Source organism: Temnothorax longispinosus, chromosome 5, assembly GCF_030848805.1.
Source record: "Temnothorax longispinosus isolate EJ_2023e chromosome 5, Tlon_JGU_v1, whole genome shotgun sequence".
Classification (NCBI taxonomy): Eukaryota; Metazoa; Arthropoda; class Insecta; order Hymenoptera; family Formicidae; genus Temnothorax; species Temnothorax longispinosus.
In genome coordinates, this window is record NC_092362.1 from 22927933 (window position 1) to 22953589 (window position 25657).

Consider the following 25657-nt stretch of genomic DNA (forward strand, 5'->3'; position numbering starts at 1 on the left):
TGAAATATAATTTCATATTATAATTTCATTTGAAATATAATTTCATACATATGTGCGCGTGTGCACATTTATATTTTTATACGTGTACATTTTGCATATATATATAGAATAAATAGAAGACGGCGTATAGATACTGGCTTCTGCTTGAACTGAGTGGGGATAGTGGGATATAGCCATATGCTCGTTGCATATTGTTCATTCTTTGGATCGAAAGTAATGCTTGCTGTACGCTTGACGCACTGCCGCTCGTCCAACTATTCTATTCCCATCATATCTGCTTTATTATCTCATGTTTTATTCGCTACACGATGTTATAGATCACGCCTCGAGTATTAGAAACGGTAATTTCTGAGCCATAACGTTAAATTACAGTTTTTTTTTTTTTTTACTGAAGCGTCCTGACCTATCCCAGATATTCCTTCCCTCTGCAAATTTTTTTATTACATTTTGTTAATCTGTCTTTCAAACACACCTTTTACGCTTAACTTTTTACGTATAGATTCTCGAAAAGCATGTACCCTGCCAGTACCCATTTATCGAGTTATTTAACCATTTTTATCATTGGAAATGACATATACATATATATGTGTGTGTATGTGATGTGTGTATATTATATATATATATATATATATATATATATATATATATATATATACATATATATATATGTATTGCATACTTTGATAGTATACATATCATAACAGATTTAGAACAGATTCTCAAAAGATACTTTTGTCCCAAGATCCGAGAGCATGTTATAATTTATAAAAGAAAAATAATCACTTTACAAATGCCGAAAGTTAAAGAAAATTAATGTTCTATAATTATTTGTGATGCAGGATAATAATATTCTGTATTCTCTCCTCTATTTCCTTTTATCGCCTGTTTGACTAATGACGAATTAATGTCTTCTCTATTGACAATTACAAATATGATCTATTCTTGAAACGTCAATAACTACCAGCTATTTGCTTTATAGGCTATAAAACTTTAAAAAGACAATGGAAATTATACAACCGACATCAATTCGTCTTTAAGATCCTGAGATCAGTATAATATTTTTAATATCTTTGCCTGTGTGTAATAAATGTATGTCTACCTAGTGCTTTTTATTGTAAAACATAGTTTGTATTTAACTGTAACTGTGTCACTTAATGAAGCCTGTAATTAATATAAATATCTTATTTGTAAAAATTGAGTTATTTGTATGTGAATATTTTTATATTATTTGTTGTTTAAAGTAAAATAGCGTCAGTGTAACGTGCAACTTTGCGCGTTACACTTGGCGCGAGACACTGCCGTGTCTCTTGATTTTTACAATTTGTAAATGATAATTGTGAGCACAAATGTATAGTACAAAAACTATAATTGTATATGAGAAATATGAGACATTTAAATATTTAAGGTGCTAAAATGGCTTGTTCATACATTTATTATCATACATTATTTATTATTACTATATGATCATAATAGTTATTTGATACTAAATAGTTTTTGATACTAAATAGTTATGGATACTAAATAGTTATTGATACTAAATAGTTATTGATACTAAATAGTTATTTGGTACTAAATAAATAGTTATTTGATATTAAATGCATGATTAAAGCAGTTATATATCTCGAGTGTATATTATTTATTACTTTAAAATATTTTTAACAAGATTTAGATATTTTATAAGTTGCTTAGAAAATTTTTGATATAATTATAATTTATTATTGCGTGGCTCTACATTTCTCATGTAAAGATTGATATTGAAAAGTAAATTAATCGCATATATAAATTAATATATGAATACTGATCTCATTATCTTGATGTTGTAATAGCTGATTTAAAGTTCATGTAATAGCTGTATATGATTTAATTTTATAAGACTTTAGATACTAGGTGCGAGATTCTTTTATGCGCAGATGTTTGCAGAGTAAAATTATTTGCAGTGTTATAAGGATATAAGAGTAAATAATATAAATTCTTATAAATTTTTTTATTATTAAGTTTTATTTCAAAAAATTCATGTATATTTATAATTATATATAAACTATATCTTTTTAATATATACTTATATCATACATATGTATACATATATATGTATACATATATATGTATACATATATGTATATATGTTATACATTATATGTGATTAAATATAATCTTTTTAAAAGAAACTTAATAATTGAAAAGAATGATTAAGACTTTCATAAACAGAAAACTATTACTATTATGATGCTTTTTGCAATTTGTTACATAAGCGGAATAAAATATGTTATTTTGTTGTCTCTGAAAAGTTGTTTCAAAAATCTATCTTTGTCATATAGCAAAGATGTTTGATTATTTATCTTTATTTCTCAATATTGAAAGATGCAAAAAAATAAAATTAATAAATGCAGACAGAAAATAAACAGAAAAAACCTTATGTATATATATATTCTTCAATAATATTATTTCATATATAAAAGTAATAGTTGTATATTTCTGTATGTTAATTTTATCTATTATTTATTCTTTTGATTTTTGAATATTACGATGTTTAGATAGTAGTATAAGGTAGTGTACCATGTAAATTGTGTACACCGTAAATAATTAGATTTAATAATTTTTTAAGCACCATGATGTTTAACTTCACTTTCTTTACATTTTTTTTACAACTTATTAGAACGAGATAAGCACGATGACTTAGTGTTGTATACAAATGTTGCAGGTGACATGTATTCGCGGCAAAATACCGGTTCTGGTGCGCCGGGATCCAGCAGCAGTTCGACCAAGACTCCAGATTACACTGGGTACTCTGCATACAGTAATTACCCTGATACTTCTTATCCTCAGCGTTCGTATCAAGGAGGAGAAAATAGTCAAGGTGGGTATGCCGCCAGCGCTCCTAAACCCGGCCAGCAAGGCTTTGATTTCAAAGAGTGGCCCACCTCATGACCATTTTAATTAACTCGAGTTGGAGAGATGCGCTGAATGGCTTGGCCTTGCTCGTGGGTTATTTCTTTATATTCAAGATAAACGCAAACTGTATGTTGATCGTGAAATCTGCGCCATGACATGAGACATTCTTCTGTCGATTCACGTTTCTTACGCATTAGAAATGCCATTTAGAGGAAGATACCTGTCATTTAGAGAAATTTGGCACTATGTATTTTTGTAGAAACCAGCCAATTAGAGTTATGATTAGTTGTACAATAAAATACTCGATAAAAAAGTCGCTAAGATCTGCAAACAAAATCGACGACAAAAAGCAAAGTGTCTCTTGTTCATGCCAGCATGTCGTTCGCGAGCGGTCGAATTAACGGATACCTTTTTTTTGATAATATCGAAACACATCTTGTAAACTTGGCCAACGGAAATATCAAAGAAGGAGTTTAAGGCTTTTTTCAGATATTGATTTCTTCATTGATCGCTCGTGAGAACGGCTCACGATCTTTCTGGATAAAGAATATAAATTAAATATTCATTGTTAAGTAAAATAAACAAATCGACAGTGTTAGGGTACATACCCATGATGCAAGTGAAGTTTGTATGGCACTGGGAAATAGACGAAAGGAAGCGCGATATTAAATTGTAAAAATACAAATAATGTGCTAAAAAAAGATTCTAAAGTGTGTAAACAAAGTAAAAGCGAGCGTAAAGAATCAGGAATGCTAATCATTTAATCGTTAATGGCATTTATTATGGAGGTGAATAAGTTTTCGTTCGAGAAGAAATTCTTCTCAAGGCAAGCACAAAATTAGATGCTTGTTCACTTCCTAATCGTTAGCAGACACGGTATATGTAACACAGATGATAAGAATAAACGAAAAGAAATATTTAAACTATGGTCTCTGATGGAAAGTCAGCGCGAATGACTTGCACATTCGAGACACTCGTCCCTCCACGATCTTGTATTTATTAAATAGTTGTTATTACCGGATAATTGAAGAAAAAAAAATGATATAACGAGATAATTGACGAGATAATTAAGTAAGACGATCACACAGGCTGACTACAGAGAATAGTGTAAAATATATAGAACATTTTAATATGGTGTATGTATATCTATATAAATCTGACACACAGCAGCAGGATGCGATTTCTGTAGGCGTCCTTTTTTACTTTCATGTCATATCACTAGTAATATCTTAAATACGTATTTTCCTCAGTTCCTTTTTTCTCTTTTTTCTTGTTTACTGATACTTTGAATACTGATTCCTTAAATTAGTTTAGCAAGCTGCTTTCCTATTCTTCCAACGATTTGGAAATGATATCAACGCGCGAAATGGGAGGGGACAAGGAGAAAAGAAAACCTGACAAACAATCATAAATATTTTTACAAATTGTATTATAAGAACTTAGTGTGTGGCCGTCGGACTGGCTTCTGTTCGACCATACTGTAATGCACGTGGAAACTGGTTTATTTTTTACCTCCGATTTATAATACTATTAGGCACGTTTAAGGCTACGATTATTATTGTTACTATTAATTCTATATTATTATTACTATTGTATACAACTATTATTACTATTAATACTTATCACTGTTTACTCTTGCTATATTGCTACTACTGCAAGTACTACAACTGCACTATTACTATTACACTATCATTACTGTCGACGATAATTATGAAATATGCGATGATGCTTATAAGTGTTTAAATTTTAGATCAGTAGAACGAGATCATTGATAGATAAGGTGGAGGGAAGGGTATATTGTAATCGTGTGGATATGTCTCGGTGGGGGATATCGACCTGAAAAGTTTACCTGATTAAATATATGACTTAATTGTATTTACTCTGTAGGATTTACCATAGATCTAAACGAGGAATATTTCGGAAGAGTGCTCTCCAAATGCTCATGTTTAATTACCGAGCGGGTCGCGTTGTGTCTTACTTTATCGATGAGAATGGCGAGTATTATGCTAATGTATAATTCACCAAGATAGACCTTATATACCACACGTAAAGGTGTAATTAAATAGATTACGGTTACAGAATCCAGCAATTTCGTTAAGCGTTATAAATGTGATCTCATATAACGTAATTTTACTATTGCCCATAATTTTTTTTCCTTGTCCATCGAACGACAGTGTAAGGCTTCCTTGTCCATCGAACGACAGTGTAAGGCTTCATTGTATCTTAAGTGCAAAACGATCGACTGCTAATTTAATTTTTCTTCGCATTCTTTCCGTTATTTATTTCGCTGTTTCATGTCATTAGTGCTTGTTACGCATCCTGACAATAAAGTGTTGAATCGCGTTGCATTCAAAGCTGTAGAATAAGCCAATCTTTTTTTTTACGACTGTATTTATTACTGGGGTATATCGATTTCGAATTTAGAAACCACTTTGCATTTTGTTAGAAATCTTATAATGGTAACTTCTCTTTTTCGTCTGCGACGAGAAATGTATCGCAGAGAAAAAGCCGGTGTTGTATGTACACGCCAATCGGATGAAGAAAAAAAACGAGTGCAATGTTAACAAACGCGACTCGTGTGAACTTTTGGGATCAACGCAATAACACAATTAACTAAACACATAACGAAACAAAAGTGCGAACTAGAGAGCTCAATCAAACAACCAATTTTACACCCTAATTATTATGATAATACAAAGGAAACAGATAAACGATATACACTCATGAACACGTATTCACACACAGACACACACATACTTTTACCTCTAAACGCGCAAAATAAGCAAACTAATTAACCTTTTAGCGCTGCGGCTGTTCTAAAATTTTTAATAAATAAAATTAAAATGCATTATATTTATATAAATTCATTATATTTTAAGTCCTATATTCTAAATAAAATTTCAATACATATATACAATGTAACGATGTCAAATTTTAGTAAGAAGACAGAGTTTCGATGTTGATTTACTTAAACTTTTATTTGCCTCTACTCAATTTGGATTGAGAACTTCTATAAAAGCAAATCCTAATTTTCAATTTTAGTTTTTAATCCCGGAAAAAAAATATATTTACAGCGTTTGCAAACTAAAGGGTTAAATAGTTAACATATTATCGAACATTCAAGCGATAAATTCGTAAGGGAAAAATATATAAATGAAAACGTGATGAAAAAACACTATGGTTGTTCTAAATAAATAACGCGTTATTTAATACCTAACTTGCAAAGGAGGGAGCGGCAAATAATAGCGACGTGTTTTATCTACGGCTGTTTTTTACAACTTATTTTATAGAGAATAAATACCGATAAATAACGATGCGGAATAAGAACCTTTATAGTGTATCAATTATAATTATTACAACTAATATTGTATTCCTTACTATTATCGATTTTTAACTAAAGTTAAAGCGTGAATTTTAAAGTCTTAAGTGTATGCGAGGTGTTAAGGAAATGCGGTTATTACATTTGATTTGTACAGGACACTTAAGTATAATCGATGCGTTTGGTATGAGGATTGGTATAAACGAGCTAATTAATTTATTATATTAACGAGTCTCAGACGGATAAAAGTAAATTTAAATACTAGCGCGGAGACGGGGGAGGGAAAAAAAAGAAAGGATTACAAAGAGTTAATGGCTACAACTATATGTACATACAAAATATTTTAGATTATGAGACGGTAATATAGTTGGGAGAAGGAAGCGGAAGCGGTGGCGCAAATGAAATTTAAAAAACACAAAACGAAGGCAGGACGAAGGAGGCTTTAGAGCGGGACTATTCGAATATAATTGACGATTACTAATTATAACAGATAATATATTTATATTCAACGCAATATTATTAGTATTTTTAAATACAGAAATGACGCATCTAATTAATGTAATAGATAGCATATAGGGAAGATATACTTTGATTCTAGCCGTTGTTACTACCTGCCTCATTCGCGGTTTTCGCGAACTGTGCGGCTTGCTCTCAGGGTTGTTGTTGTTCTCTTTTTTTAATTATTGTTTCTTTGAGCTCTTTTTTTCCTCCCTGTCTTATGTTTATCTACTCTTACTGCTCTGAATCGCTCGTATTTATTTCGTTTTTAAAGGAAGGCATTTTATATGCCGAGTATCCTGTAAGGAAACCCTAGGTTCAGTATTGAAACGCCTTTATTGCGATACTTTCGACAATCCGTCATCTTTATTTAAGTAGATCGAGGCATCCCTCATTTCTGTTCTATATGGGACATTAAACGCGTTTAAAAGATATCTTTGTATTCGACATCTGCTACAGATCGTTAGGTTTCTTATTCTATATGACAATCATGACTTTGAGAAACGGGGAGAGCGAATTGAGTATTGTATATATTTTTAAAACATTTTTCTTAAAAATGAAACAATTTTTTTGATAAAATTATTACTGTTGGATCAAAAATATTATCTATTTGGGTTGCTTATAAAAAATTCGTTTTACTGCTTATAAGAAGTTTGACTGTTAGAACTTTTTTAGATTTCAATTAATTTGTTTTTATTTCTTTGCGCTGTTACGTATGCTTGCAAAAGAGCGTACAAATTTCAGCAGTTTTACTTGTTTTTTTTTTTTATTAATGCTAAACTAATCATCGTGCCAGTTTTCGCAATTTATAAATTATGGTGACTTTCCATAATTGTAAAGAACGTATCCGTAATTGTAATCTCTTATTTCATTTCTTAAATAAAAAATGAGAAATTTTACTATCTTTTCACACACACACACGTACACGCACACATACACACAAACACACACATGTATCTGTAAATGCCTCTCTCCGTTTTTCATGCATTTAGACGATTTCGTGTTAGACTATTTTTTTTAACGTACAGTCGGAGCGAAACGCAGCATATATAAAGAAGGAAACTATAAATATTACAGCCACTAAGTTAAGTCGTTGGTTTTTTCTCTATTAACTTAATTAGATAATATGTGGATTCATCTTTGTTCATCCTACAAGCGAATGCGTAGCATGCGAGTTAGATTTTTTTTGCCAAGCAAGTTAAGTATTTCGATATTTAAAGAAATGTCCTTAAATGTATAAATAATTCCGGGGACGTCGCGAAATGTCTGTTTTTAACGTTAAGCGCACGTTTTATCGTCCCGCACACTAAAGACTGGTCGTATAATTAAATATTACACTTAACTACTTATTACTCGTATCGTAACTCCATCGTGGAAAAAACACTTTCTATTGATATACATGAGTTTCTCCTGCCGTTTTTAATTATTATAATATATGTGTCTTAGTTGGTACCGCAATGTGTAATCATTGGCTGTTGCATTTTCATCAAAGCGATTGTTAATCTTTAAAATTGCGAACATCGCGCAGTTCCTCTTCTTTATTATTATTTTTATTATTACCATAGTGCACCATAATCTCTCCAACGGAATCGCGTCGTTCAATAGCAGATAGGTAAGACCGATATTAGACAGGGTGGGCATTTATCTGCCGATAAACCGTGAGATCTGGTCGAGAAACGAACATTATAGTGCAGCCGCGATAACGCGTCGAATTAATCGAGAGAAGAAGGACACATTTTCGGCGATAAGGTATTGTTTCGTCACTGCCTGAGTCTACTCTTTGTCAAATCGATCTTGCTTCGTTTCGGATAATTGAATATCGATCGACACAACGTAATTTTCGCGAAGAACCGAAAACAAATATCGACGTACGATTCCCCTCGGAAATCTCGACAAGACCAAAACCTTCATTAGCCTGCTTTTTCTTTAGCTGTATTAAGACAATGCGTGAGGTCAGATAATAAAGAAGAGGCCGCCGGTATATATTGTACTCAGGTAGTGTGATAATCGCTCGCACGTGCGGGCGCGAGTATAAGGCAGTAAAAAAAAATAATAATAATTTCAAATGAGACAAAGCTGATTAATATAAGAGACAAATGTGTTATACACACACGAGATATATTCTAAATTACGTTTACATAGAAGCAGTTAAGGCATTAAATTATAATTACAAGGTGATTTTCTCTCCTGCGAGTCTGATAGGACAAGGTAATTATTGTCTTAAACGTATATAGTGCGAAAAACAATGTAGAGATTTAAACAAGTGAGTTTTATATAAGGGAAAATTCTAAAATATGTTTATGTTAAGGTTTGTGCAGCGGGCTGATATTTCAATCGTTACGAGAGGAGAAAAGATGAGAGAAGGAGGAATCGAGAGACCGCCTTAGCGGGATAAATCACACGCAAGACAGATATACTCTATCCACGATTCTTACACACACACGCACACAATCCAATGATCCGAAAATACACAGTACTGAGAAGTAATGAGTGTATCGGGAGAGTGATCAGCGATTTTTAACAAACAAAAAAAACCACGAGTGCATTAGCGAATTGGGCAAGTTAGCTAGGAGATGAAACGAATAAATAAAGTCCTATAAAACGTATAATTATTTTGATCATCGAATCTTGAGGCACGTGATCGAGAGACTTAATGATTCTCAGATCTTATTAGATTGCATTGAGAGCCACTAATACAAAAAAAAAAAAGAAAAGAGATAAAATGATATATACAAAGAGAGGGTGTTTTTAATTTTTTTTGACGCAAGAAGGGGGGGGGAATATATTATGCCGCTATTTATTTCGCTCGAGAACGGTCGAATGGTTATTTCGATTTTAGTAGAATGGAATTCCTACAGTCGTTGGGATGCTTTAAAATAATATCTCGCACACGGTACGATGAGAGAATCGATTGATCTACTTTTATCATATTTTAGTGTGAAGTAATAAGGTAATAGACGTAAAGTTGGTAATGATTGTAACGATAATAAATGAAATTATTAACTGTAATAACATGACCTGTATACTTGTAAACTTTTAGCATTGTATTGGTAAGGTCGTATCCCCTTACGAGCTAATCGTGAATAGAATAAAATAGAGAATAAATGAGATAAATCTATGGTAGTAAGTTTAGTAGTATCACACAAGTGTGCTGCATGCGCATTTGGCTATTTGCATATGCGATATGCGATTTTCTGAAAAATAAAAAAAATAAATAAAAACGTGGCGGACGCCGTAATGCCCGTCTCAATAATAAGAATATATTTGTTAAATGATCTTTACGCTCGCGCGCTTTCCATCCGTCTTACTCCCAGTGCCTCGAATTTAATGACTCCCTGTGCTGAAAGAGGATGTTCGACTTTTCGACTTTCCGCTTTGATGATGTCACGACGAAATATTCTATTCAATTGTGTTTGATCCAATCTAGAATATCCGTTACAACAAAAGGAATTCCGCAGTGGAAGCTGTAAGCTTCTAAGAATATTTTGCGCATGAAAGGTCTATGCCTGCGACGAACGTACCTCAACGAAACGTTTCATTTAATTTTATCTGTCAGTTTACTCTGTTTACAACATCGAATAATTTTTAATCGGTCTATTACGTTGCAGATAGATTACCGTTAAATTTTTATCTTACAATTAATGTTCAATGAACTATCTCTTCTACTGATAACCATTTATCACCATCAATAGATGATAGATGCAGACTTGACACTATTGATTCTCACATTGAACAATTATTGTAAGATAAGAGACAGATAAGCCCGGGTGAATTACTTTCTATATTTATGACATGCGATTTATGAGCCTTTGAACATTATTAGCTGTGATGATACAATATAAAAAAATTAATGAGAGTAAATTATATCGAAAGTCATCAAACACACATCTTGAGCTTTAGGTATAATTATTATTTATAAAAAAACATGTACGCAAAATTTATTCTTGACAGTTATTAAAACAAAATTTATTAAAAACTAAAAAGATATTTATTAAAAAAGAAAATAAATTTTAAATAATAATTTACTTTGTTTATGTTTTTTATGACTAAAGAAGTTTTGTAAACAACAGATAAAGTTGACGTATCTTTATTTATTTATTTATTTTTTAACAAGAATTGTTGAGTGAAAAATATTTAAGTATTCTGAAGGTTGATTACACATTAAATAAATATATTATATTAAATAATTATATTAAATAAAGTTTACATCTTTACAAGAAAGTCAGTGAAATTATAACAACTCTGTAGATAAAAATGGTGAAATAGAAAAACGGGAGATAAAAATGAAAAATAAGCAATCATGAGATTTGAAGTCGGACATCTTTTGGACAGCACAGAGGTGTACGTTCCAGGCCGAGGCGCATGATCTCTATTTGAATTCTTTCACGCAAAAAAACGCCAAAAGATACGATATAGAATTGAAAAACAGAGAGGAAGGAAGGGTGTAGGAGGTTTTCTTTTGGAGAGAGACAGGGAAATGTGAGAAAGAGAGAGAGAGAGAAAGAGAGAGAGAGAAAGAGAGTGAGAGAGAGAGAGCGAGAGAGAGAGAGAGTTAAGTTTAAAAAGGCAAGTGAACGATATTTGAGAGCATAATTTCTTTTGTAGCTCCTACATTAATGATTAATGATTGATGAATAACCAACATAAAGCATATGTTGAAAGAACACTGTTTACACGCTACTTCTATCATGTATCTATATATATATATTCATTACGACATATGTGTATGTACACGCACTCGTATGTCTGCTCGTATAAATGTATACCTTTAAAAATATATGCGTATATCGTACAGGGGTCATAAGTATTTTTTTAAAGGTATGTACATTGTATGCACGGTCATTCGTGCACGCGTATGTCCGACACGTACGTAAATATATGCTCCCTCACACAACACACACGTGCGTACATATATATATATATATATAATACATATATAAAATCTATACTAGATAAATACAACAACTACACCAGATACATAACACTACCTTTTTTTTCCTTTTTGTGGAAAATAGGCGCGTTATCGACGCTGTTGACGGAGTAATGTTAGTTGCAAGGATATTTTTCGTCAACCGTTGTAGAAATAAGGCTTAGATTCTATTCGACGATTGTTATTCGATCGACTCGGATCGACATAGCATTGCACAAATCGAGACTGAAGCTTTTAACTTGCTTAATCGTAGGCAGTTATTCTTGTTTAATCGTGAAAATACAAAATAGACGATGTTCATCTCGAGTACTTTGGTGAATATGCGTAGGATAAAGTGCGGAGGAATATTCGTAAGAATCATCAATTTTTTTCTTTTTAGGGAAGTTGGATCTTATCTTTCGTACGTCTTTTCTACAGGGTTATCCACAGCAATTTCAGTCTATGGAATTAGGTCATTTTTATAGTTACCTTCATCAATCCTTGGCAAACGGTTGCTATAATTCAGTTCAGCATCGATGCAGTTATTTCATTGCGCAATTTTTCTGGGCTGCGCCAATTTTTGGCAATCCGTTTCTGCAGATCCGCGTTCAAGATATTTCTTGCAACTGAGACTACTGAGGTTCGGGATAGCAGAATGAACGGTGACAAATGGAAAAAAAAACTTGGAAGGAACAATCGGGGATTGCCATTGCCCTATCGCAAGGACATCATTTGTTTTGGCATCTCTTTGGTATTACTTGGCACGTCACATTTGCGGCCGCGTCACGTAAACCGATCCCGAGAGGGGCTCGGTTATATCCCAATCGATCTGTCAGGGTGTATTCTAAGCGAAACTCGAAAGTAAAACTCCTTTTAAAAAAGAAACCAGTCGGGAAGTCTTAGTGACACACAGTTAATCCGTTCTCCTTAAGTAAGCCAGTCTCTAAGTCACTTGGGACCCGAAAAGAAACACTTTCTTGTTTAAGTACTAGTTAATTAACGGTAACTCTTAGAGATATCACAGGGGCCGAGTGGGAGTATCACGTGTAAACACAATATTCGATTCCGTTTGGATGAAATAAGTAATTAATGCCTGGCACATGTATGCTTATATAAACATTGCCAATAGATCGATGTAAAGCATAAAACTAGTTGTAATTCGTAAACTTAACTAACTGACGAAAAGAACTGACTGCGCGGCGAGGGTTTTTGTAATAATTGTTGGATTTTTTTATATTTAATTAGACTTTGGTTACTATACAAACTTATACTTGATAGAGATACGATACTTGTAAATTTCATTCTACGACGTATAAGTACGTCGAAGAGTGCGCGACGAGATAATAAATGCATTTCGCGGCTTGATAAGGGAGAGGATAACGTGAAACCTGTGAATCAATAGTTTATCTTTCTCATAATAAAACGTCATGGTTAATATTAGATGGTACGTTCAATCAGTAACTAGATCGTTATGGGAACTTAATTAAGGAATTACTACTAATGGCTAATTAAATGACCAATCGCGATCATTGATCATGCGTGTGAATAGGAGTGCATCCCCTATCATCGTACGATGGTTTGGCAACCTATATAAATCTTAACCGCGGCGGTTTATAAAGCAAATACTGTTATATCTTTATTTTAGGAAATTTTTTTTATATTTTTCAAAATTTCTTTTTTTTTCTGTTTTATTTAATTATATAGGTGCACAATGGCAACGTACATGTGTCTGGCCGAATTCGTTCGAGAATCGCGTTGACCAGTTAATGCAGTTGTCACGGTCTTTTGGACAAAGTCATGTAACGACACGTAACGAAGTTGTGACCGACGAGATGACAAAGAGTTTTGGACGATAATAAAGTTTCGAACGGAATGAAAATAATTGGACCTTTGTGCTCTCATGTAATTGTAAGTAAGGCTAAGGGTCCAGGCAGGCAAACTTGCACATAGCGTATAAACATAAGCATAAGTAAAATTAATTGGACCAATCCATTGTCTTATGCATATGCTTATGCACTTGTGCAAGTTTGTCTGGATAGATCTTAAGAGTACAAATGTTTGTACAAATGTTTGTGGGGCTATATATATAAACGATTCTTTTGTTAAAATAATTAAATTTCCGGAACGTTCAGAGCGTCAGTTTTTAACTCTTTTGATATTTTCAACACCGAAACGTTCGTGAATTTAAGGGGATGTTGGACTGACGGCCGAACTTCCTCGGTGTCGATAATGTCAACATTTCTAATTTTGTTTTTCTTATATCTGTCTTTGTCTAACGAAATGACATCTGTCTTTGTTCGATTGCTGCGCCATCTCTGCTTACTTGGCTTACTAGCCTGCGTGTATATTTTTGAGGAAAATATGCACGATTTCGTCGAAGCTCTAATTTTTATTTCAGGCTTTCAATCTCAATTTCAAAGGTACGTTATTGTTTGTGCACGTATTCTGAAGAGTGGGAACATTTCATTTCGTATACATATAACTTATACAACTGTTTATATTAGAAAATAAGGTTATGAGGTGACAGCATTTTTATATTTTTTTTCAATTATTACTAATTTTTTATAATCCCACTCTTTATCAGTACCTATACTTTACTCCTGTAAAAGGATTTTGCGATTTATAAAGCCGTTTCAAAGAACGAGCTTTGACTGTAATTGTCGGTAATTGTCCTCTGTCCAGGATCCCCTTAATTGTTTGAACGAAAGAATCGCCCGCGAACATATCGTACTGGCCTTACCTGCATTGATTTTGAAATCAATGAGCTGTATCAGTGAGATATCATGTAATTTTTCATCTAAGCGTCTGCTCGTTATATTTATTTATGAATAAATTGACTTACTCTTTTTTTTAAACGCATTTGATCATTTATTAATTTTTCGACCGCAAAGTTTATACAGTTGCCGACCAACTCAACCCTAGCTCGCTAATATGTCGAACCTTTTGCATTTAACGATTCTCTAATGCTTGTGATTCAGACGCGACGCAAATGTGACACACAAGAAATCGAATAAACACACAAACACATCGTAGACGCTTTCAAAGTAGCGCATACACGAGAGAGATTTATATACAAACGAGCGCTTGGGGAACTTTGTCAACTATAGAGTATCGCGTTTTACCCCTTTATGTCGGTAGGGACCCGCGCTCGCCCCATCGTTTACATCATTTACTAAGCAAACAACGGCGGATATACAGCCGAGGTACACCGAGTATAGTATTTACGAGTCTGTATGCGCATATACTAACTAGATAACTGTTTATATTTTAACGAGTAATATTTAATGTTTGATGTTTCATCTACGCCACATTGTACTTGTGTGCGTAAGTGTAGGAGAACAGCCAGAGATGTAGCAAAACACAATGGATGTCATTGTGTTAATATTGATAGACAAATCTATAGGACGGGTTGGTGGTTGGAACGTTTCGGGGATATCTTTTAATACGTTATCTTTTAACTTAATTCTTTTCCGCTCGTTACGATTTGACTCGGCATCTCTGGCGAATGGGATCGCAAAATCGGAGTCGCGAATAAGAGCAATTTCGAAATTGCGACATCACTTTTAATGACGAAAATAGCAGTAATTACATAAACGTTGAAAAATTGCGGCAATTTACCTGATCATTGTGGGAATTGTGGGAAAATGGAGATTATTAACTCTATTGGAAAATTATCGCAATGTTGCGTTTAATCCGATTGATCTGCGCGCGGGTTACAGATTCGAATAATTTTTTTCGCTTTCATTCCTATATTGGCTCAAATTTTGCGCGCCAGGGAAGCCGCTCGAAAAATTTATTAATCAAGAGAATAGTTTGGGTTGATGTCAAAACGGTTTGCATTTCCAATCCTGGGATTCAATTATCGACTATGACGCGGCAATTATTGAATCGAGATTGAATTCGCGTTTCGCTCATTTCGGAATTTCGGGGTTTCGTCAGAACGGACTAGATTGCCTCGTCTAGGCCGGTACTATCGCTTTCAACTTTCGCGTCTCGTCGGCGCGGCGTACGTTACAATTATTTTCGTCCAACACATTATTTCGCCGAGCGAAATACGTTCAACCGACCACTGCCCTCCGTAGAGACACGACAGCGACGGCCCTTTTCGTGTCTGACAGTCCCTTCGCGGACAGGGACAGCCGGAGAGAAGGGTCGTCGCGAAGCATAATACGATACAAACGAGTAGTTAGCGTATTTTATCGAGCTGAATAAAAAAGAAAAGAGGGAAAATAATACAAAATCGCGCGTCTGCTGTTTCTCCTCGCGAGGCCGCGTCGTGCACGCCGCGATACTCGCGCGCTTCAGCCCGATTTGGAAATATTGCCGTGACACTTAGGCTTAGGATAAAAGCGGAAAAACAAAACCTTATTAAAAGATAAAAGAAGTGTCAAAGTACTGCTACAATTATCACTAATTAACTATTAACTATTAACGCGTTAGTACCACTTAAAACGAAAGATCGGGGAAGTGAGAGAGAGAGAGGGGGGGGGGAGATAAATAGAGGCGAAAACTACTGTTGTTATTAATTTCTATTTGTAATTAATTAATTAATTAATTAATTAATTGTCATCAGCCATGACTTTACTATTTTCTTGATAAAGTACTATATTGACAGCTTCTCGAGGCTACGGAGTAATAAGGCGCGTGTGAGAAAGAGCGTAGCTTAGATTAGTAAGGCGAGCGCATGTTTAACGTTAATTAAAAAATCGACGATGAGAGTGAGAGGTTTTAATTGGTGGTCCTGTAAGAATCCTGTGCGGCCGAATGCTGCGTGGGTGTGCCGGTGTGCATGTGAGACGAAACGGGCGCGGCAAAAAAGAAAACCTGGACTCGGTTAGGTAGATAAATAGGGACATATTTAAGACGAACCTGGAAAAGACTGCAATGGGAATTAATTAAATCACATCCTCGGAGTAGAGTTAATTAGGAAAGGCTGGCTGTAAGGTCAAACTGACTGTTCGCGTTTATTGTTACTAATAGTTAATGGGCTATCTCTAACGTCTTACGGTCTAGTTTACTCGATAAATGGACAAAAAAAAAATAAAAGTTGTTTAATAAACTCGTTACCTCCGCCTAAGGATGATAGCTGTTACGAAAAATCGTAAGGTTTAGCTGGGTAAGGCCGAAATCGCATTAAATAATACGAGGATAGAAAGTACACACCGAAAGTGCTCCACACCACAGATCTCCTTTTCTTTTAACGCGAGGTAGTTTACGGAGGGAAGACAAATGCAAAGGAAATTTCCGTTTGCCCGGAATCAGCAAATTTTTTTTTTATTAACTCGCTTTCGTTCCATTTCGAGCGCGGTTCTCGATATCCCATCACGTCGCGAACGATTCTAAAACATTTAACATTTATTAAAAAAGGTCTGAACAAACAAAGATTAAGATTCGCAGTTATCGAGGTAAGCTCTAAAAATGAATTGCTCTAACAACGCGCGAAACAAAGTCGACGGCTTATTTTCGTTCTCTTTTACTATACTATCGGTACGAACGTTTTACTTCGTGGTTCGATGACATGATAAAGCGGACTTTTTTTAAACGCGGTGTCTTAAAATCGCGACGATATACGGTCGGCGTGTGCACCTTTTTCGGAGGGTGCGACGGCGTCGGCAAGAGGCGGACGGGGTGAAAGACGAATGAATGTGGAAAAACTCTTGGGCAAGACGTCGTAGCGGTAAATCGATATAATTATTGATTAAGAGATAAGTTGTGTACAAATGTATTATAAATTAACAATTATCTCAGAGTACCTTAACGCAGGAAAGGAAAAAAGTAATTAATGAAACTCACTTGACTCGTTTTAATTATCATAAACACATATTATATATATAGAGACACCCGAGACGCCCCGCTTCTTTCCGAACGGGCGGGGACGAGGGAGGGTACGGTGCATAGGATCAATAATTAAGGTATCGATTATTGTCTAATTAATTAATTAAACTCGTAACTCTCGAAATAAGGCCGTTGTAGACAAGTATTAAAATAGGAAAAGTGAAATATTTTTAATGAAACCAACAAATGCCAACTATTGTGTTCTCGTGAGAATCATAATTATTCCGTAATTCTTAAGTAAAAGGAAAAAGGAAAGCGTATCTAAGTCGTTGATTATATAAGTCGTTGTAATTTAATTCTTTTGTTAGAAAGCAAGACGATGGGAGAAAGTAAAAATGGGATATGATAAATCACAGGCAGGACAAAACGTACGAAGTGACTGAAGCGAATGGACGTGCGCACGATGCGAGAGAATGAAATATCGAGTGATTGACGAAATTGCATGATAATGAATTGATAGGAGAGGTGATCGAGCGATTGATAATAAATGGATTAAAGGAGGAATCGAATACATTCGTGCTTTTTAAACAGGTTTGATATATTCATAAAAGTTCATTAAAAAAGTTATTTATTGTTAGTAGGTCGAATAATTTATTGGAATTTATTCATGTATATTATCAATTTTATTGCCTGAAAATTGAAGTTAAGTCTGTTGTGCAAGCTTTTGGTCTTTGTGATGTCAATATTATTTAAGAAAATGATGAGAATAAGTAGAAGAAACATAAAACTACAGGAGATAGGAAGAGTATGAGAGATTTTGGGAAGAAATACGAATATAGATTCGATTCCTCAATGGGGGAAAGACGGTGTGAGAGGATCGTGTGAAAAGGGGAAAAATGAGCGAAAGGATTGCGCGATTATGAGCGATTAGGAGACGACGAGTGAGCATGTAGGCGTAAATATCCGACGTTAACAACTAAATGGCAGACACACATACGTACACATATTTAGAGAGACGTTCACAGATATACATTTTAGTAATACAGGAGCATAGATCGTACGGGGATACAAGCTGGCGCGCGACCGTCGCGCGTCGAAATCAGGGGTTTAAGATTTGCCAAATCTTACTAAGTAAAAAAACCACGCGAAACAGAGTAAAGTTTATTAAGCTGCACTATAGCACTATAGGGAGTATTATTGCATTAAAGGAAAAAAAAAACGCATAGCTAAAAACCATTAGTGTTTATTAAAACGAAGATGTGATGAAAAAGTGCCAGCGCAATATTTCCAAATCGAAGCCCCCCTCGAATCTGCCGCTTGTCGGAAGGGACCACCCTCCGATCCCCGAACGAAATCGTAATGCAAAAAGAAAAAAAAGAGAGAAAGGGAGGGAGAAATGAGGAGGAAATCGCGTGATCACAAATCAAACTTTGAAGGAGACTCTCGGTCATCGCACTTCTCTTGCGATCTCGTGTCTTTGTGTCTCCGTTTTTCTTTTCGCGGACGTATATCCTTATCGTTGACGGAGCGTTTCGTAGGTTCGTAGGGCACGTGCGTAATGTTAATTATCAAAATGCGACAAGAAACGATCGTCAAACTAGAACTCGTCGGGACGTTCTTGGTGTCCTGCGTGCGAAAATGAAAAAAAAAGGAGAGAGCGAGAGAACAGAGGAGCTGGTAGAAATGAATCGATGAGTGAAAATTACGAAAGTAGTTAAAAAAAAATAATTAACGATCGTTATCTATTTTTAGCGATGTTATCTCCGACACGATAGGTGGGGGAGAGACCACGGGAGATTTGGCGTGGGCGAACGACAAATGACGAGGGAGGCACGAGTGGCGTTTTCGGTACACGTATCAGATTGATTTGACGTGACGCGAATTTCTGCGTTTGTTTTCACGCGGAATAGCGGAGCTCTGCGATTGGCGTTGTGGTTCGCGTGGTGGTGTGGGTGTGACGAGACCGAAGTCGGTCGAGGCGTTCCTTCGGGATTAACGAAAGCACGTGCCGAAGTTTAATTAAGCTGCATTATAAATTGAGATTCAGACTGTACGTAACGTACCGCCAAACTGTTTCTCATAGAGCCGTTTAACGCCAGAATGATTATTTCTTATATATTAGTACGAATTTTTTGATTGTTAATATTGCTACTGAATCAATATAGCGCGAAATAACAATTTTAATAAACTATATTTTTATATCATTTTTCTGCTTTGAGAACCATGTGCATTGGAATATATTTCTATATGTAATTACGATTTTTAATAAAAATATATGGGAACTGGATTTTTTTCATCAACTTTAGCCTATTTAAAACGATTTTTAAAACTATTTTCGTGTTTCCTATAGAAGACGAAAATGCATGAATATAGATTTTTTAGCTCAGTCGTATAATTGATGAAATATTAATTATTAAATAATTATTGCAAGCTAATGCGTGTTGCTAACCGTTTCAATGTGCTTCCAACAAAAAGTGCTTTCTTGCTTCAAACACAAAATTTTCAAAATAAAATAAATCTAAAAAATTGTATTTCAAGACTGTGTCTTGAAATAAGATGCAACTATGAATTCTCTTTATGTTCAATTCCTTGTTCCTCATTCCTCTCATTGTGCATGAGCTCTTAAATATTCTCCTTGAGAATGTCTGAACGTTAAATGTCGGCGATAATCTATAATGGCTAGTGCAAATTGTTCCATTTGAAACTTATAGAATATCTGATGTTACATTGATACAACAGTAACGTTACGTATAGTATGAATCTGAAACTAGATATGAATATATGAGAAAAGTATCGGGAGCAGATTTATTAAGTGAATCATACCCCCGATAATCTCAGATGTTAGCAGAAGTTTGAAGCGATGAGTAGGGATGTTCAGAAGTTGGACGTCGAAATTGGGACGAAACAGGCACTTTGAAAATGAATCCCACAGATAACTGGCATAGGTCAGGGATTCAGAGATAGAAGGATCGATTAGGAAATTCGGAAGGATTGAAGGTAAATAGGCGGGCAGTAGAAAGAGGATGAATCAAAGATAGGAACACATATAGTTGTCCGCAGTCGGGAAAAAGATGTGTGTTAGAAAAACGTGTGTCTGTTCGTTCTTTTTTCGGAAGGATCCTTGACGTGTCTTCGAAGGAAAAACATCAATCAATTCGACGTGGTAGCAAAACGGTAAAGATAGGATGGTCCAAATAGAAGGGATCGACGTCGACTCGTCCCGCTGATTTCTTCTCGTTGTTCCTTTTTTACCTTCGACACATTTTGCGCTTGCCGAAAAAACGTTAAGGAACAAATAAATTACTCGTGAATTGTTTAATATATTTTAATACTTATCCATATATATGTAATTGACTGCGTCAAACGCAAGTGTCATATATTTGTTCTGCGAAATGTATTTCTTGTACTTGGTGCAATCGATTACATGGACGTATGAACAAATGAGATGTATGTAACCATTTGGGAATAATTTTGCTTTGCTACTTAATTTTTGTCGGTAAGCATGTTCGAATACATACACACGCACACACACGCAAACACACACACGCACACACGCGTACACACGTTGCTTTTGTCGTGTTATTTAGCCCATACGAGTACGTCATACACCATACGCTCTTACTCCCTCCCCCCACTCTCGACGACACATAAAATAACAGTACTATTATGATAGTTACTGTACTATTACTACTATTACTACTACCACTATTATTACTATTACAATTACTACTTATACTATTATTATTATTACTATGATTATTCTTACCGCTATTATTATTATTCATTGAACACATACACATATATATATATATATATATATATATATATAAAATATATATATATTAATATTAATATGCTTAACGGTGTTTCTAGTGGATTAATTGATTAATTGATACTTAAGATATATTAATAATATTAATAACGATCATAATGAGACATATATATAATATTATATATATACATAAATCTATATACAACACATATATATAATGATATAATGATGATAAGTTGATATGCTGATTACTATGATGATATAATATAGAGAAAAAATGGATCATTATTCGTAAAAATACACACTGGTATAGATTATGAGAAATTATGATTAAATAGAAAATGATATTGATGAAAAAAAAATTTTTTTTCCATCTTGTCAATCTCGAACTAATCTCGATCCCTTCACTTAATTTAGTTTGCACCTTACATAGTTGCGTGTAACTATAATTTCATGTGGTTGAGAGACTTAAAACACTGCACAGCATAAATTTTTATTCCTATAGTGACGATCGCATTAGCATAGAGTTATTATCGCAGGATGCTATATATGAGTGCCAGTGATCAGTTTGAATACCTCTCGTTTTTTAAAGAATTTTCTTTTAAAGAGAACAATTTATATATATATAATTTAATATATATATATATAATTTGTATATATAATACATGGTGTGAATGACAGCGAGCATGCGAGTGCGCGAGAGAAGAGAGATTATACATGTGTCTTTTTAGAAACTTTGATTGCGATGACGCATCTGTCCGTCGATCGATTCCCCTCGATCCCTCGGATCAGCGCCATCGATACACCGGTCCATCCGGTATATACGTTCCAGATGACCTTCTACTTTCTTTTTGCCGCTTCTGTTTTGCAATTACCTCACGCATTGCGATTCCCACCGTGCATACGCGATCATGTGCGCACAATCGAAATATACGACTGCGTCGACGTGCGAAAAATATTTCATTGGAAAAGTGATATATCGTGAATATAATTATATTTAAACGTGGAACGAGAATTTCTGACGCGTGCAAATTGATGCGTGCTCTTTATGGGGAAAGAAATTAACGAAATCGATATTGCGACAATTTTACGTATGCACGGTGTCCGCTGTCATTAACGAGAACGAAATTACAGAGGTGGTCCACTGTTAAAAAATATTGATCGGATTCTTTGGATTTTCCATTGTCGCAGGCAATTCAGAAACGTATCGGAAACGGTGGAAACAAGCTTTTAATTAGTGCAGTGTTTTATGCGCGTCCCAACGTACATATCCCGCCATGTTCTCTCGAATCTGAGGCGTTCTACATAATAATTTGTATATATTGAAAACAGAGCTCTGTTGCATTGGATACTGCTTTTTTTTTTTAATAACGAATTCTTTCTCGCGTTACGGGAAAGTCTCAGTTTCGAGTTGGCCTGGTACTAGACATGTCAGCACTTTCAGTATATTTACTTAAAGGTAATTTAATTCCTAATAGCGAAGCTATACGTCCAAATTGAATACAGATTTACTTTAAAAGCTTTTTTTTTTAGTTTCTTTTTTTTTAGTTTCCTGATTTCGTAATTGAGACATTTGTATCATTAGTGTTGACATGTTCATAAATCGAAGCTTAATCTCTAAGTACACTTAACCCATTAACCGGGCAGGCAGTTAAAATATTTCTCCGGCGTCCGTAATTTTAATGTGCGTATAATTTTTATACGTTAAAGATCGCAACATACGTAACGTATTTCACATATTAATATGATACAATAGATATAATGGCACGTATGTAGATATAGATAGATATATATATATACACATATAGATGACGAAATAATCGTCCAAAAGTGCATCGATATGAAAATGGCACGAAAATATACATATATATATATATATATATATATATATATATATATAATTTTCAACTAAATAAACTCAGGACAAATTTTTAGATAATACGATTTCTAATTTATAAGTTATTTGATATAGAGACGATTTGTGTGTTATAATAATGTACGATGTTGTTTTTGAATTCGTATATCACATATTATCATACGTAAATAATAATTTTAGATAAGACTTAGATTATTAGGCTGCATTGAACATAGAATATATAATTACAGCGTTAATGTTACGAAAAGAAAAACTCGGTTAAAGGGTTAAATTAGGAGCTTCATAAGACCGTTCAGCCACTTGAAGTAAGACCATCCTCGAAGAGAAAAAGAAAACGCTCGAACCCTCTATCCACCTCTTTCTCTCTCCATTCTTTTCCCTCTTATTCCTCTTCTGTCTCATTTTGTACTATCCCTCGACCGTTGCACGAAACTCGCTCGAGAGTTTTCCTCCAGAGGAGTGGCACTCGAGGGAGAAAAGTGCGTTTTTCAGACATGAAACGAGCTCTAACGATCTTCCCTACCTTTTTTTCCCCGCAGACGTCCTCCCGATCCCCAAATTCAAAAACATCGAAACCGGAAGTCCGACCTTCATTCCCAACGGAGACGCAGCCCCTGGTCCCCAACGGTTCTCCTTGATCCAACATACGAATTACCATCCTTATAGACGCTAAAAAAAAGAAACCCGTCGACGTCGTCCGAACAGGCCGAGAGAGAAACAGGTTTTCATAAGTGCGCGAGTAAAACGGGAAAGGGAAAGAGTGCGAGAGTGGCGGAAAAGCGCAAGAGAATGCGAGAGAATGGCTGCAAGAGTGGAAACGCGCGCAACTTCCGGCCGGAATCTCCCCACATGCGCGTAACACACGTACCGGTTGTATCTTCATAGTTTCGATTATATATTGCAATTTGTTAATTTTATAGCGGTGACTTTGAGCTCGTTTCTCCAGCAATCGAGAATGGCGCGCAGTAAGATTACCGAGTAAGGATTAATTAATTAAATTAGTCAGAAGTAAGTGTGTCTCGGTTTTATACAGTAAGATTAACTAAGCCACCGTCACATATGTTAGCTGTACGATTTTTCATTATTAAGCTAACATTAAATTTTATCGCTTAACCTTTAGAGCGTAATATCTTTGTAGTAAGTCTTAAGGTGTGTCCCGCTTTTTTATGGATATACATGTGTTACTCTAATTGTGACGATGTTTCTATAATTGTCTTAAGTAATTAAACGTTAAAGGTATATAAGCCGTTAAACGATAGATTCATTTAACGCTTTTCAATTGCGAATGCTAGGAGATAACAACCGAGACACGATGTCACTGTTACGGTCTTCGAGAAAATTTAATTTATTACAATCATTTTATTGTTTTTTTTTTACGTAATATTTAAATTCTTTAGTTTCTAGTTAGACAAAATTGGGATAGAATATCACGATTATAAACTATTAATTAAATAAATTTAATTATTCGCTTCGCATCGCTGGGTTAGTTTCAGAAAGTAACTTTTTTTTTCAATTTGATGATACTTGACCGACATATTTTTGTCAGTGCAAAAACGTTAAAGATTGATAAAGATAAGATTGAATTGGAAAGCGTTGAAAGAGAATCTATCGTGATGACACTCCGGTTTTATGCCTGCCGTGAACGGATCGGTAAGGTCGGTGCGAACGAATTGACCTCGCTTTTCAGGCGTCCCTTTTTTGCAAATTAGTCACGAACTCTCGTCGCGATCCGAAACTCGTCCGGAGGTCCTAAAAAGCCGCCGCTATGATGCACGCTCGGATCTCTCGGATACGGAAGAAAGATGTGTGGTAGCCTCTTATACGAGATCTAGGTCGGTGATGTTAATTTAGCCCGTTCGCTTTCGAGTTTTCGAATTACTCCGCAAAACTCCATCCGTCCGTTCATCCATACCATCCATCTGCCCACCCATCCAAGTATTCGTCTATTCATCTATCCATCCATTCAGTCATCCGTTATCTATATTTGATCCATCTATTTATTTATCTATCCATCTATTCGTCCGCCCATCCATTCTGCGCCTCAGATCGTTTTAGAAGCGAGACATATGTTCTCTGATCCTACACAAAGCACCTTTAAACTGCTTACCTCGGATTTTCTTTCACTTTTGCTCGCTCCAAATATCTTCTCTCTTCTGTCTTTTTTTGTTTTTATTTTACTTTGTCACATTGCTACTTGTCGTCTCTGTGTATCTAATATATACATATATAAATATATAAATATATATATATATATATATATATATATATATATATATATATATTATTGCAGAAAAGTTGGTCAATTATTTATAAATCCAAGCAATTTAAATAAAGGCAATATTTTATTAAAGTTTTTTGCATTTCCTATTATTTATCTTTTTTTAAATCGATTCCATTTTAACAGATATATTTCTTTAAAAATAAAACCTTTGTTAAAATTATGATTGAAAATCTGATGCTTTATCTTGTACAATTATTATCAATTTGCATAGCGTAATTTTCTCATATAAAGTGTTTATTTTTGCTTATATATCGCGAATCATATTTTTTAATTGTTTGTAAAGTTATTTGATTAACTTTACTTATATTCATCTTTCTGATTTTTTAGTAATATTGATT

The 25657-nt window shown here is 34.6% G+C and overlaps 1 protein-coding gene across 5 annotated transcripts in view; it reads left to right on the forward strand.

Annotated features, from left to right (window-relative positions):
- The window catches only part of Hrb27c (Heterogeneous nuclear ribonucleoprotein at 27C), a 38207-nt gene that overhangs the window by 9009 nt on the left and 3541 nt on the right, over positions 1-25657 (forward strand). For 2 of the 5 annotated variants that reach the window (XM_071778651.1, XM_071778655.1), the window contains 2 exons: positions 2699-2854; positions 13320-24282. In XM_071778651.1, the coding sequence (XP_071634752.1) occupies positions 2699-2854; positions 13320-13471 (308 nt within the window). In that variant the 3' untranslated portion in view covers positions 13472-24282. Of the gene's footprint in view, positions 1-2698; positions 2855-13319; positions 24283-25657 lie in introns of those variants that run through there. The other 3 variants (XM_071778652.1, XM_071778653.1, XM_071778654.1) reach the window with 2 other exon arrangements.